Raw genomic sequence first — 14,271 nt, 5'->3', positions numbered from 1 at the left:
TTTGTAGCGCACGTCTGACTTCTGGCAACGTATGTGCTCCTACTTTTGAAGTCTGTGTTCTAATCATGCTAGACTTGGTAACAGACAACAAATACGTCTATTTTAGGACAAATGAGGATTTACCACCTTATACTTTTGACGCTATATATACTGCTGCTTATTGAAGCGAGCACGAAGGAAGAGTGAGACGTTGGAGCAGACGGAAGCCAGGACGGGGATGAAAGTGATTTTGACGCTATAAATATGCAACTTGGAGCCAGGCTATTTTGACATAAGTGGATTGCTTATCCAAAATCAACAGGAAATGTCCCCGGCCAGCTGTAGCAGACGAACAACTGTCCATCGAGTGAGTCACTTTAATATCGGTCATGATAGACGCAGCACGTCATGCGTGTTGGTGCAACTGCAGTACATACTCTGTCTGGCTAGCTCAACTGTGTACAAACAAAACATGAAATGTGGGCTAATACTTTACAGATACTGTCATGTTTTTCAATCAGTACAGATTGCTGTCATATCGCAGTGTTGTGCATTACAAACTCAAACGCTTTTGGTGACGTTGTAGATGCTAGCTTATCGCTTGCCGTAGTTAGCTTTTACAGCTAATACTGAAGCACGCCAATGTGTTACTACGGTAGAAAAATAGTTCCTCAGTGTTCACTCTTACAACTACAATGTCGCTATAGTTATGTTATTATATGGGTTACGGAACGTAAATTAAGTATTGTTGACGTTTTTTTTAATGCATGTTTTAAGTTATCCATTAGCTGCATTGCTTGCCACCAAGAATCAGCCTATTGTTATGTTAGAAAGCAAAAAAAACCCTTGTCTTCTTGTCTCATAATGATTGTGAACGATAGGTAAAATTAAAAACGTACAGTTTCAGTTTAAAAGTACCTGTAGAGTGGAAAAACAAGTTGAGTTTATAAGGTTATTTGTGTTAATTGTATCCATTAAACCATATCAAATTGTATTTACAATCCACAAAGTATGTGAAAATACCGTCTCAACATCACAAAATGCCACAAATTCAGTCAGCCATTTTGAATATTTCGCTTCGAATATCTTTGGGAGTTTCCGTAGATTCTACATCACGATATTAACGCTTCTGCACTCTGACCATATTATCAGATCATTCATACTGGAAATGTGCAAACATTGGATAGAGATCTGCTGTTTATCATTCACACTCCTATGTAAGACAAGAACACAAATGCTTTTCTTTTTTTAGACATTCGAAATCGTAAATAAACAGCCAACAATTGAGTCAACAGATAAAGGGTCCTCTATCGTGCCCGTTATACCCTCTCTAAAAGCATACAGAAACCACCACCAACACTACATTTAAATGTCATGACCTTAAAATTAACCAAATATGAGTGATATTGTAATTATAAGCTGCAACACAGACAGCCTATTTTATGCAAGCGTACACTGCTATTGTTATCGGCGTCGGTTGCGTAAGCGACACCGTCTTGTCCCCTCCCACTGCGTACCTTCCCGCAAGGCTTACGTGCACCTCCCAAAAATCCTAGGTTCTCGTTGCAGAACGCAGAGCTGCGATTAGTCAGTTTTTGCCAACGAGGATCCCTGAATACAGGCGAGCAGACTTTGTGCTTGAAATTATTGTTGAAAAAAAGAACAGTGATTAAACATTTGCATGAAAACGGATATTGTGTACTCAATATCTGGCTGTGATCTAAAAACAATTACTAGTTGGTCAACTTTCACATACCCTGAGATGGGGAAAAATACACAAAAGCACGCTAATTGAGGGAACTTTTTTTAACACTATTTAGTGAGGCTTGCAATTGAATCTTTATCTAAACGGTAATGAGTGTTCCATCGGTCGACATCCTAGCGAGAGTGGAAATATAGTAAGTTTTTGTTTTGTTTTATTTTTGTTTATTATGGTTAGTTTTGTATGCTGCTGGTGCTATAGTTTCACAATAAAGCTGCATCCGTTGAGCTGTCTCATTTTAAAACTAATTGCTCATCCTCTTTGTGTTCAGACTCAAAAAATATAAGGTTCTGAATCATAATTTTTCCCAAAGTAATCGTTGTTGGCTCTCACAAAATCTGCTCGATTAGCCTTGTTGTTGATGGGGAAGGGATTTCTGGTCACTAGCACAATGTCATGGATCATGTGACTGGCTTTCTCAATATCTCTCAAAATGGCTCGGGGAATCTCCATGACATTAGTACTATTTTGATCATATCTATTTGCTAATTTCAGAAGTCTTTTGGTGTCATAATTCAGATATATATTATAATAGCTTCAATATAGAGACAAATTGCTTTTCCACTCTACTGGTACTTTAAAAACATTCTTAAATTTGCTTCTAATGTCAGGCCTATGTTAAGGAAAACAAGCATTCTTAAAATATTTGTGTTTTGGCCTTTTATGCCCCCCCCCTCACAAAAAATGCATATGAATAAATAGCCAATAGCTTATTAATATATTGAATTTATAGTTAAGTTGATATTTGGGACTAAAAGTCCTATATTTTTGAACAATTTTAAGTAAGTCTTCTGTGCCTAATTTGGCATACAACAATATAATTAAGGAGGACACACATGTTAGCAATACTCTTTGAGCTGCAATTTTACATTAAAGTCAAATTTTTACAACTACGTCATGCTATGTTAGCATATTTAAGTAAAATAAAATGATCAAACCTACAGCTACGTCTATAGCTGAATAACAGATAGTTGGCAAGGCTCCATGCTTTATTGTAAGATGTGTAGCAAAGCTTTCTTTAAAAAAAAAAAAAAAAAAAAAAGATATATATTAGGGGTGTAACGGTACGTGTATTTGTATTAAACCGTTTCAGTACGGGGGTTTCGGTTCAATTCGGAGGTGTACCGAACGAGTTCTACATGGACATATAAAGTAGTGCACCGCACGTTGTGTAAACAATGCACACCGAGGCACCATGAATTGATTAACGTGGACCCGACTTAAACAAGTTGAAAAACATATTCAGGTGTTACCATTTAGAGGTCAATTATACGGAATATGTACTGTACTGTGCAATCTACTAATAAAAGTTTCAATCAATCAGAAAAAACAACACACGGCATGCTAGCAGTGGTACGATAGACTGGCTATACCTCCTCTTTTCACCGGATATGTCCTCTTGCGGGACTATCCGGGTGGAGTTTCTTAAATGCCTCAAATGTCCGACATTTTAAGTTAGGGTTGCGTGTATTTTCAATGTACATTCAGGGTTAAGAAGGGGTTAAAAACAAAACAAATTGTGTGTAGCAGCATTTGTGAGGGAGGGGCAGAGAGAGCGAGAGAGTTATGATAAACGTGCATGCGTCGCCAGGCTCTGCTTTTTACCCATAGATTTATCAGATTTTATTTTTTATTATTGGGATGTTTTCCTGCTGGCTCCGCTGTGAACGGGACTCTCGCTGCTGTGTTGGATCCGACTCTTGCGACTGTGTTGGATCCATTATGGATAGAAATTTCACAGTACCATTTTAGACCCGCTCAACATCCATTGCTTTCCTCCTCTCCAAGGTTCTCATAGTCATCATTGTCACCGACGTCCCACTGGGTGTGAGTTTTCCTTGCCCTTATGTGGACCGAGGATGTCGTAGTGGTTTGTGCAGCCCTTTGAGACACTAGTGATTTAGGGCTATATAAGTAAACATTGATTGATTGATTGATCTATAGCAGAGGTTGCAAAAGTGTGCCCCGTAGGCCATTTGCGGCCCACAGCTAATGTTTTAAAGGCCCACGACACATTCTAAAAATACTATTAAAATAAACAAAAACATAAACAAAAGTGAAATAAAAAAGCTTGAAGGCTAAAAGTAATTTAGAAAAAGTTGCAACGTTGACTAATAAAACAAAGCTGTTGTTTTTTTTTATTTCAAAACATAGTATTGAATCAAAATCAATGTTAGTATGAATTATTGACCTATCCAAGTTTCCGATTACTTCACATCAACTATTCCACAAAGAAAAATATTTTTGGTGGAAGATTTTGCAAATTTGGTAAATAAATAACCAAAAAATTAATATTTTTTTGTTTTCTTACCGTACCGAAAGTGAACCGAACCGTGACCTCTGAACCAAGGTGCATACCGAACCAAAATCTTTGTGTACCATTACACCCCTAATATATATATATATATATATATATATATATATATATATATATATATATATATATATACATATATTAGAAAACTCAAGTTGTAGGCTCATCTAGTTAGGTGGGTCAGAGGCTCTAAAGACATTACTGTTCAAAGAACATTATTAAAAAGTCACTTTTGCATAATATGGGACATTTTTTTTAAAAGCAAATGGATCTTTTAAAAAGTCATGATTTTTTCACCAGGAGACAAAATGGAGAAAACAAACCTCTCACTGTGCCAAAAGACATCGACCTCCACTTGGAAAAAGCACCAGTCAACGCCATGGATGCCCTCGGTTGGACTAACACTTGTTATTTACACTGTAGCCTATAATGTCACGTCAACAAACACAAGTAACAGCTTTTCTTCTTTTTTTCCCTAGTGTTGCGTTTCTTCCTGGAGTACCAGTGGTTGGTGGACTTTTCTGTTTACGCCATCGGCGTCTTCCTTTTCACAGAGTGTTACTGCAGTGTGGTGGACGCCAGCAAGGAGGTAAACATCGGCGCCATCTGGTGTGTCCTCACTGTTATGTTTGCACTGTATCCTTTAAAAGAAAAAGCAACAGTCAAATGACCACTGTCACTGACTCGGTGTCAATTAAGGTCAGGCGATATAAACTATGTACGTACGATATGAATGATTTCAATTTGGTCGACAATAAGAGTTTTTAAGACTATTGTTATATCGTGATAATGCATATTGACACATTCTAGCCGTCTGCTAATTTCACAGCGATAAGCTAATAGACGTGTCCTCAACGCAATGTACTAATTTTTGCTCGCGCTAATATCCATCCACAGTGCGAAACCACTTCGAAGGCAGTACTCCTCGCCTCCATGTCGGCAAATGAAGTAATTTTTTTACAAGTGTAATCCTCGGAGGAGGAGGATATGTTAACTGCAAGCTAGAGTATTGGGATGTAAGCAAAGGTGGGCGGATCGATAAAAATACAGACATTAACAATACCAATTAAATGGTCAGTATTTGAGCAATATTTTTTGTGTATTGTGAAGTTTTTTCTATATAGACTTAAAGTGCTTTACGTGTTGAAACCCATTATATATAATATCAATAATAATAATAATAATGGATTAGATTTATATAGTGCTTTTTTTTTTAACACCCAAAGCTAAAAGTGGGGGAAATAATCGGGTTTTAGATTGATTGCAATTTGGACATGGCCGACTATAAAATCAATTAGTAAAAGTCAATATTCGATTTATTTATTGTAAATAATGTAATGCAGACCGTTTCTAAAATGTGGCTGACTGCAGCATGCCACCTCAATGAGAGATCCGACCAGCTCCTTTATTCCGTTCCAGTTTTGCATATATTCAATAAATGCAATAACTGTTTCTTATTACAAATGCGCTGTAGCAAGTGATAAACGCTTATTTTATGAAAAGAAAGGAAATGTCAATATATCTACATAGATAAATAATTTAATAATGATGCATTAATTGTTTTTAAATAGAATTGTAGTTTCTCAATTGTAATCGGAATCATATCGTGAGTCGCCCAAAGATTCCCACCGCTTCACACAGAAGTGAGAACCCATCATTCAGTCACTCCATATTCACACTTGATGGTGGTAAGCTACATTTGTAGCCACAGCTGCCCTGGGGTAGGCTGATGGAAGCATGGCTGCCGATTTGCGACTACGGCGCCTCCGACCACCACCAAACATTCATTCACTTTCTTACACCAGTGTGAGCAGCACTAGGAGCAAGGGTGAAGTGTCTTGTCCAAGGACACAATGGCAGTGACTTGGATGGTAGAAGCTGGAATCGAATGTGGAATTCTCAAGTTGCTGGCACGGCTGCTTTAACCTCCGCGTCATGCCGTTCCCATTTACATTTTAAACGGTAGAAATGGATGGATGGCTCCGCTTAAGAACGTGCAGGTTTGGTTAATTTGGCAGTGCCAGTGGAAGACTACTTTTCCCATAAGGACTTAAGACTTAGACTTCCTTTTTTATTGTCATTCAAATTTGAACTTTACAGTACAGATAAGAATTACATTTTGTTGCTTTAGCTCATGGCAGTGCAGGATAAAAAGATATAAATAAATAGATTATTGTACAGATAAATATATTGCACTTTTTCATATGCATCCACGTTTATGTATGTATGTTATATTGTCTTCTTATTCCAGCGAGTTAAACCATTTTGGGGGGAATTGAGGGGATAATTATGATGCGTTCAAGAGTCTTACGGCCAGAGGGAAGAAGCCCCTTAAAGAACCTAGTGGTTTCTGTTACGGAGGCTGCGGAACCTCTTTCTAGAGTCCAGCAGTGAAAACAGTCCTTGGTGGGGGTGGTAGGAGTCTTTGCAGATTTTCTGAGCCCTGGTCAGGCAGCGGCTTTTTGCGATCTCCTGGATAGGAGGAAGAGGAGTCCTGATGATCTTTTCTGCCATCCTCACCACTCTCTGTAGAGACTTCCAGTCTGAGGCACTGCAGGCTCCAGTCCAGACATAGATGCTGTTGGTCAGCAGGCTCTCTATAGTGCCTCTGTAGAATGTGGTGAGAATGGGGGGGAGGGGGCTGGGCTCTTTTCATCCGACGCAAAAGATCATGCGCTGCTGAGCTCTTTTTAAAAGAGCTCCAGTGTGTAGGGACCAGGTCAGATTGTAAGTTATCTGCACCCCCAAGAACTTGGTGCTGCTTACCATCTCCACCGCTGTGCCATTGATGAAGAGTGGAGCGTGGCTGGACTGGTGCTTCCTGAAGTCAACAATGATCTACTTGGTCTTGTTGACGTTCAGGACCAGGTTGTTGGTTCTGTACCAGTCAACCAGGTGTTTCACTTCCTCCCTGTAGTCCATGTCATTATCAAACTGACACAATTATACCACAATGATTCAGTATTACGGATCTTTCCACTGTGGAAACCTACATGCAGTCATCAAATTGTTTTTCTTAATAAAGTACTTTTGAGTTTTTTGCTTGGCTCTGCCATACTAGTCACTGCTGTTGTGTCTTTGGGCAAGACACTTCACCTAACTTGCTCCCATTGCTTCCCACACTGCTGTATCAATGTTTGTGTTAAAAAATAGATTCTTAATCTCAGTGGGACTTTCCTGGATAAATAAAGGTTGAAAAGACTCATTCATGAAAAAGCAGCAGTTTCTTTAAACTTGCAACCTTCAGGAAAGCTCTCCACACGCTGATGAGACACTACTTTCGCTCCGAGGAGGGCGGAGAGCGTTCGGTGTGCCTTGCGTTCGGCTTCCTCTCCCTGCTTGTGGCCATGCTGGTGCTGGTGGTCCGAGAGGACTACCTGGAGTTCGGCTTGGAGTCGGGATTTGCCAGCCTCTTTGACAACTTGGAGGTGTTTGCCAAACAGCAGGGCTATGCGGACTGGTCGTAAGTAACAAACACACTTTGAAATTCAACATGTGTAATAATGGTAAAAAAGAAAACTGCTCAGTCAGCATTAAAACCGCTTTTGACATATTAAAGTGCATGCAAATGAAGATAAAGCTGTTGGATTGTGACCACTCATGCTCCCTAAAATGCTGCCACTGCCATTTTGTGGCATTTACTTCAGCTAATGGTGCTAAAATTCTTCACTCTACACGTGTCAAGGGTGCCTGTGACCAAGTTAACAGTCAAGCTCGGCCTGGCCGCCATCTGCGCGTACATCGGCTCTTTAATGGCGTTCCCTGGGCTGCGTCTGGCTCAGACTCACCTGGATGCAGTGCAGATGAACTCGGAACGCCCCCTCATCCAGTACGTGGTTTAAAGCATTTGCCAGCAGTACGTCGAAAACCAGAGCATTAACTTGGAACGCCTCCCGCAGGATTCTGCTGCACATGAGCTTCCTATCTCCGGTGGTGGTGGTGATCCTGTGGGTCAAACCCATCGCCAGGGACTTCCTCGCTAACGCGCCGCTGGGGAAAACATCCGTCACGCTGTGAGTGCTTACATCTCTGCTCACAGCCGATCTAGGCTGAAGACTTGACATACATCACCTCACGCTCGCAGGGTATCCAGCGAGGTCTTCGACAGCATGCGCTTGTGGATCATTGTGATGTTGTGCCTCCTGCGGCTAGCGCTCACACGCTACCACCTGCAGGCCTACCTCAACATTGCCCAAAAGTGGGTGGAGCAGATGAAGAAGGAGGCCGGTCGTATCGCCGCCATTGATATTCAGAGGAAGGTGAGATGATAGATTGATTGATGGAATACACAGCAAAACAAATAATAAATATGAATGTGTATTTCCAGGTTACACGTGTGTTTTGCTACCTGACTGTAGTGACTCTCCAATATTTGGTTCCGGTTCTGCTGATCCTCTTTTCCACGCTTGCTCTCAAGGCATTAGGTCAGTATTTGAACAACCAACACCCTCCCGCATTATGTGTCAAACCATCTTTTTTCGTTTGATAACAATATAATATAAAATAGTACAGTGGAACCTCTTTCACCCACAAGAATGAATGGCCATAGAAATGATACGCACAGGAAGCAACATTTTAACATTCCAAACTGTCACACAGGTCTAAAAATACTACAGAAAATACTAAAAATAATGACTTGACACAATTTAAGTTGGGCAGCTCGGTGGCAGAGATGTTACTGCATCTGCCTCACCATATGAAGGTCCTGAGTAGTCCTGAGTTCAATCCCGGGCTCGGGATCTTTCTGTGTGGAGTTTGCATGTCCTCCCCGTGACTGCGTGGGTTCCCTATCCCCAAAGACATGCACCTGGGGATAGGTTGATTGGCAACACTAAATTGGCCCTAGTGTGTGAATGTGAGTGTGAATGTTGTCTGTCTATCTGTGTTGGCCCTGCGATGAGGTGGCGACTTGTCCAGGGTGTACCCCGCCTTCTGCCCGATTGTAGCTGAGATAGGCGCCAGCGCCCCCCGCGACCCCGAAAGGGAATAAGCGGTAGAAATGGATGGATGGAATGGCTTTTTCAACAATTTGGGTTGCCGACCCCTGCACTAGTTAGAGGCCGAATGGTACCACAGTTTGAAAACACTGCTTCAAATTGTTCCGCCTCTGAGTGGCCACTAGCAGAGTTTACCTCACACCTGAGAGACATAATAGAGCAGGGGTGTCAAACTCATTTTAGCTCAGGGGCTGCTTGGAGGAAAATGTGTGCACACGCGGGCCGGACTATTAAAATCATGGCATTAAACCAAAAAAATAAAGACCACTACAGATTTATTTTTTTTGTCTTACTCTGGCCATAAATAGAACAAATGCATTCTGAAAATATTACAAAAGTTTAGATCCATCAAGGCAAGAAGAAAGTGAATGAATGTTTATAACTGCATACATTTACATAAGCATTAAAATGTTTTTTTTTTCGTATTTTTTTTAATTTAACGTTTATGACAACGTTTTTTCAAAACAATATAGAATGTGAGATAGGACAATGCATACATTTATCATTTGTTTTCAAAACGCTTACAAAAAATGGGACCCCAAAAATGTACTGTGGGACCCATTTTTTATGATTTTTTTTATTTGATTTGATTTTTATTAAGGATCCCCGTTAGCTGGTTTCCACAACAACCCACTAGTCTGATTTGATGGGCTTCTTTGAATCCTATATTGAAAATTCTTAGCACCAACACTAATGGAGTATCGGTGCGTGCAAAATAGGTGGTTGCTGTTTTAATGGTATTATAATTAGTGTTTTAGAATTACATTAGTATTAGAATTTTTTTTTTAAATTTTTGTATAAGGGTCCCCCCTTATGACATTTTAGCGAAAAAAAGATTTCTAAAAATATGCATTTTCTGCCATTTTCGGGTTTTGTCGGGACTCCTGATGAGGTTGAGATATCACCTACAACTACAGCACCAGTATTGTGCTGCTGAAGCAAGTCCGTTTTTTTGAATTTTTGTATAAGGAGCCCCCCTTACGACATTTTAGTGAAAAAAAAGTTTTCCAAAAATATACATTTTCCGCCATTTTCGTGTTTTGTCGGGACTCCTGATGATGTTTTAAGACATCTCTTACAACTACAGCACCAGTATTGTGCTGCTGAAACAAATCTGTTTTTTTTAATTTTTGTATAAGGGTCCTCCCCACCCACGACATTTTAGCGAAAAAAAGTTTACCAAAAATATGCATTGTCTGCCATTTTCGGGTTTTGTCGGGACTCCTGATGACGTTTTGAGACATCTACCACAAATTTTTGTATAAGGGTCCCCACTCACGACATTTTAGCGAAAAAAGTTTTCCAAAAATATGCATTATCGGGTTTTGTCGGGACTCCTGATGATGTTTTAAGACATCTCTTACAACTACAGCACCAGTATTGTGCTGCTGAAACAATTCCATTTTTTTGAATTTTTGTAGAAAGGTCCTCCCCACCCACGACATTTTAGCGAAAAAAAGTTTTCCAAAAATATGCATTGTCTGCCATTTTCGGGTTGTGTCGGGACTCCTGATGACGTTTTGAGACATCTACAACAAATTTTTGTACAAGCGTCCCCACTCATGACATTTTAGCGAAAAAAGATTTCCAAAAATATACATTTTCTGCCATTTTGGGGTTTTGTCGGGACTCCTGATAACATTCTGAGACATCTACAATTACAGCACCAGTATTGTGCTGCTGAATCAAATCCGTTTTTTTTACATTTTTGTATAAGGGTCGATTCTAATACTAATCAAATATCATCCTGGTGGCCTCAGATAATTTATTCGCTCACACGTAATAGAGGTTAGGGTTAAAAAGTGAACTAAAAAGCACAAAAGCGACATTTGTCCTTTCTCACTGGAGCGACTACACATTACTGAGTATTGGAATTGTTGGGCCCAGGTATCCTTCCACCATGCACATGTAACCAGTTCTTTAGGAGTGTCTTTGTCACCATGTACATGTTATAATACGACAACCACCTGTACTCTGCTGTTTTCAAGAATCATCTCTTGCATTTTATTTATTCTGTGTTGGTGCAGATTTGTATTTGACTGACCTCTGACATTCCAGGTGGATTCTCCTGGAGCGGTGCATCCACAACCGACACCCTGGGAGTGACACCCGCCTTGCTGATGCCCACAGCAGTGCCCACAACCAGTCTGGATGAGGACGAGGACCCTTTAGAGGACATGGAGGAGGACATCCAGGCCACGGTGGCGCGACTGACTGAGATGTTGAGCACGCTGCGCACGGTCCTCACACCACTCTTCTTCAGGGGCTTCTTTGCCTTTCTCACCTGGTGGGTGGCGGCCTGTCAGGTGATCAGCTCGCTCTTCGGCATCTATTTCCACCAGTACCTCATGCACAACTAGGACAGAAGCGCAGTGGACGTTGTCAACAAACCACCAGAGCAGGCTTCTGGTATGGAAACAACACCTCATCTTCCACATGTTCATGCAACTTTTCTCACTTCTGTCTGCTGCTTTTAATGCAAAGAAGACGACTCAGTGGCGCCTCCTTATGACACTGATGCTGCAGTCCAGAAAAGTGGGCAAAGAGTATTGGAACACTGCTTATCTTTTGTGTGGTAAAATTTAACATATAAGGTTTGTGACATAGTTGAAGTTAGCTTTGATGCCAGCCACTTTTGTTTTGTTTTGTTTACATTTGAGATCAGATCTCTTCAGTTTCAAATATATTCCGACTTCCAAGCAGTCAGGGATGAAACAAGCAATTTGAAGGTTGAATTACTTCACTTTTTAATGCTTTAGTGCTCCACCAGGCATTTTCCTCCAGGACTCGTTGTCAATCAAAGCTGGAACTGAATTGATTGGTTGGATGCTTAATGCCCTTGAGTGTTAAAGATTTGATGCATTTATCTCTTTTTTTAGTAGTGCAAAAGCAATCCCATAAAGCAGGGGTGTCCAAAGTGTTGCTGACCCTGAGTTCATATCTTAATTCGAAAAAAGAGCAAAAATTTGAAATTTAATGAGAAAATTATACTACTCATACCACAAAACAGACGTGAAACATTTTTTTAAGCGTAGTGTCTATCTACATGGGTTTTAGTCCTGTTTATGAAATTAAATATTTAAGGATGGCTCCTGAATACTTCAGATATTCAGTACGTTGGCACCCCTGCCTTAAATGGATGGTTTTCAAACTTATTTACACAGAGTACAACCTAAAAAAAACACGTGGTTCCCAAGTACCACTAGATGGAGCCTTTGTACCACCGGTGGTGCTTGGACTACAATTTGAGAATCATTTCCTGAGCTGAGGTCAATGCATGTGCTGCTCAGTCTGCATGGCAATAGTCTTCTCTGTAAGGCAACATAGTTGTCTAACTTTCTATTTAGATACTTTTGGTTGCCATGAGGAGGTCAAAGGTCATATGCATGCATGTTTTCTGTCACAACTTCACAGCTTTAAGCCATGGGGACTTTTTAGAGGGTGGTCCCTGTTAGTAAAGAACCGATTCAAGAGTGCTATTTATAAAGTTTTTTTTTTTTTTAAGTTGTGGTTTTAACACTTTTAAATGTTTCAGCTCGAATTCCCAAGTGCCTGCAAACTCAGGGATTTTCAGTCAATGAAAGAGAGTGATTTACTCCATTTTTGGCAGTATTTTACATATTGAAGGAGATTAAGTCTCGACTCTATGGCAACGTTTTTACCTAGAGCACCTTAAATGTGTGTTTTTGATTCAGTGCGGACACTTGGACTTTCTTTCATCCGACCGGGAACTTAAATTGAAAGTTGCTTGTTTATATCTAGCTTGTGTTTTCTGAATGGAAATGCTCCAATTATCTTCAATGCTGTGAATTGCAATGTTTGCATGGTGTGTATTTTATTGTATAGATTGGGCTTTTACTTGTACTTTTGTCTGACTTAATAAACAAAAATATTTTCATTTATTTTCCTGTCACATGGGTTGTACCACAAACAGAAATCCCTTTAATTGGTAATAAAAACACACTTTTAACTAGAGATGTCCGATAATATCGGACTGCCGATATTATCGACCGATGAATGATATAAAATGTAATATCGGAAAATATCGGTATTTGTTTCATAAAGTAAAATTTAGGACTGTTTAAAACGCCGCTGTGTACACGGACGTAGGGAGAAGTACAGAGCACCAATAAACCTTAAAGGCTCTGCCTTTGTGTGCCAGCCCAGTCACATAATATCTATGTCTTTTCACACACACAAGTGAATGGAACACATACTTGGTCAACAGCCATACAGGTCACACTGAGGGTGGCCGTATAAACAACTTTAAAACTGTTACAAATATGCGCCACACTGTGAACCAACACCAAACAAGAATAACAAACACATTTCGGGAGAACATCCGCACCGTAACACAACACAACCTCAACTTCCTCGTGCTCTCTCAGGGAGAACATGTCCCAAATTCCAAGCTGCTGTTTTGAGGCATGTTAAAAAAATAATGCACTTTGTGACTTCAATAACAAATATGGCAGTGCCATGTTGGCATTTTTTTCCATAACATGAGTTGATTTATTTTGGAAAACCTTGTTACATTGTTTAATTCATCCAGCGGGGCATTACAACAGAATTAGGCATAATAATGTGTTAATTCCACGACTGTATATATCGGTATCGGTTGATATCGGTAATTAAAAGTTGGACAATATCGGAATATCGGCAAAAAAGCCATTATCGGACATCTCTACTTTTAACTAGTCAAGTGCCAAACAAAACCAACTAAAACTAGATAAATACAAGAAAAAGGTGTGCATGTGAACAAACTAGTGGTGAGGAGTGTCCATCACGCAGGAAGAGACCAGCTCTCACTTGAGACACTTGCCTGTGGGATGATGGGGACTGGACGCTTCATTAGGTACACATGCACCATCTAAACTCTTGTCAAAAATGCTGCATTTGGACTGAATTTGTCAGACTGACCAGATGCACCTAATGAAGTGTCCACCCGTGTATGGAGCTATCGCTGCCACGCCTCGCACATCTCCTGCCTCAGCGACACTCCGCCTCCCTCTTCCTTTTGCAAGTAAGCGGCCTTGGCCTGGGGGTCTTCTGTAGGGGTGCGGCAAACCGGGATGGGCCCACTCATGGGAGAGGGAGCGGGCGAGGTCATGTGTTCAGGAGAGCTACGCTCTGATTTGATGTGGATGCTGAGGCTGGGGTCGTGTGTCAAGGTGGAGGAGCAAGACTGAGAGGGGAAAGAGCAGCCTCCAGTGGACAAC

At 40.5% G+C, this 14,271-nt stretch overlaps 2 protein-coding genes across 7 annotated transcripts in view; one reads left to right on the top strand and one right to left on the bottom strand.

Annotated features, from left to right (window-relative positions):
• Positions 1-12,954, top strand: part of tmem161a (transmembrane protein 161A) — a 19,673-nt gene extending 6,719 nt beyond the window's left edge. Inside the window, exons 4-11 of the mRNA XM_061888634.1 lie at positions 4,356-4,447; positions 4,535-4,691; positions 7,303-7,518; positions 7,741-7,884; positions 7,955-8,068; positions 8,140-8,314; positions 8,383-8,479; positions 11,111-12,954. Coding sequence (XP_061744618.1) covers positions 4,356-4,447; positions 4,535-4,691; positions 7,303-7,518; positions 7,741-7,884; positions 7,955-8,068; positions 8,140-8,314; positions 8,383-8,479; positions 11,111-11,412 — 1,297 coding nt within the window. The 3' untranslated portion in view covers positions 11,413-12,954. The remainder of the gene's footprint in view (positions 1-4,355; positions 4,448-4,534; positions 4,692-7,302; positions 7,519-7,740; positions 7,885-7,954; positions 8,069-8,139; positions 8,315-8,382; positions 8,480-11,110) is intronic.
• Positions 12,465-14,271, bottom strand: part of mef2b (myocyte enhancer factor 2b) — a 54,264-nt gene continuing 52,457 nt past the window's right edge. For all 6 annotated transcript variants that reach the window (XM_061888640.1, XM_061888635.1, XM_061888641.1 and 3 more), the window contains one exon: positions 12,465-14,271. In XM_061888640.1, the coding sequence (XP_061744624.1) occupies positions 14,010-14,271 (262 nt within the window). In that variant the 3' untranslated portion in view covers positions 12,465-14,009.

This window comes from Nerophis ophidion, linkage group LG26 (genome assembly GCF_033978795.1).
Source record: "Nerophis ophidion isolate RoL-2023_Sa linkage group LG26, RoL_Noph_v1.0, whole genome shotgun sequence".
Lineage (NCBI taxonomy): Eukaryota > Metazoa > Chordata > Actinopteri > Syngnathiformes > Syngnathidae > Nerophis > Nerophis ophidion.
The sequence above is the reverse complement of the archived record's forward strand: the minus strand, read 5'-3'. Positions and strand labels throughout refer to the sequence as shown.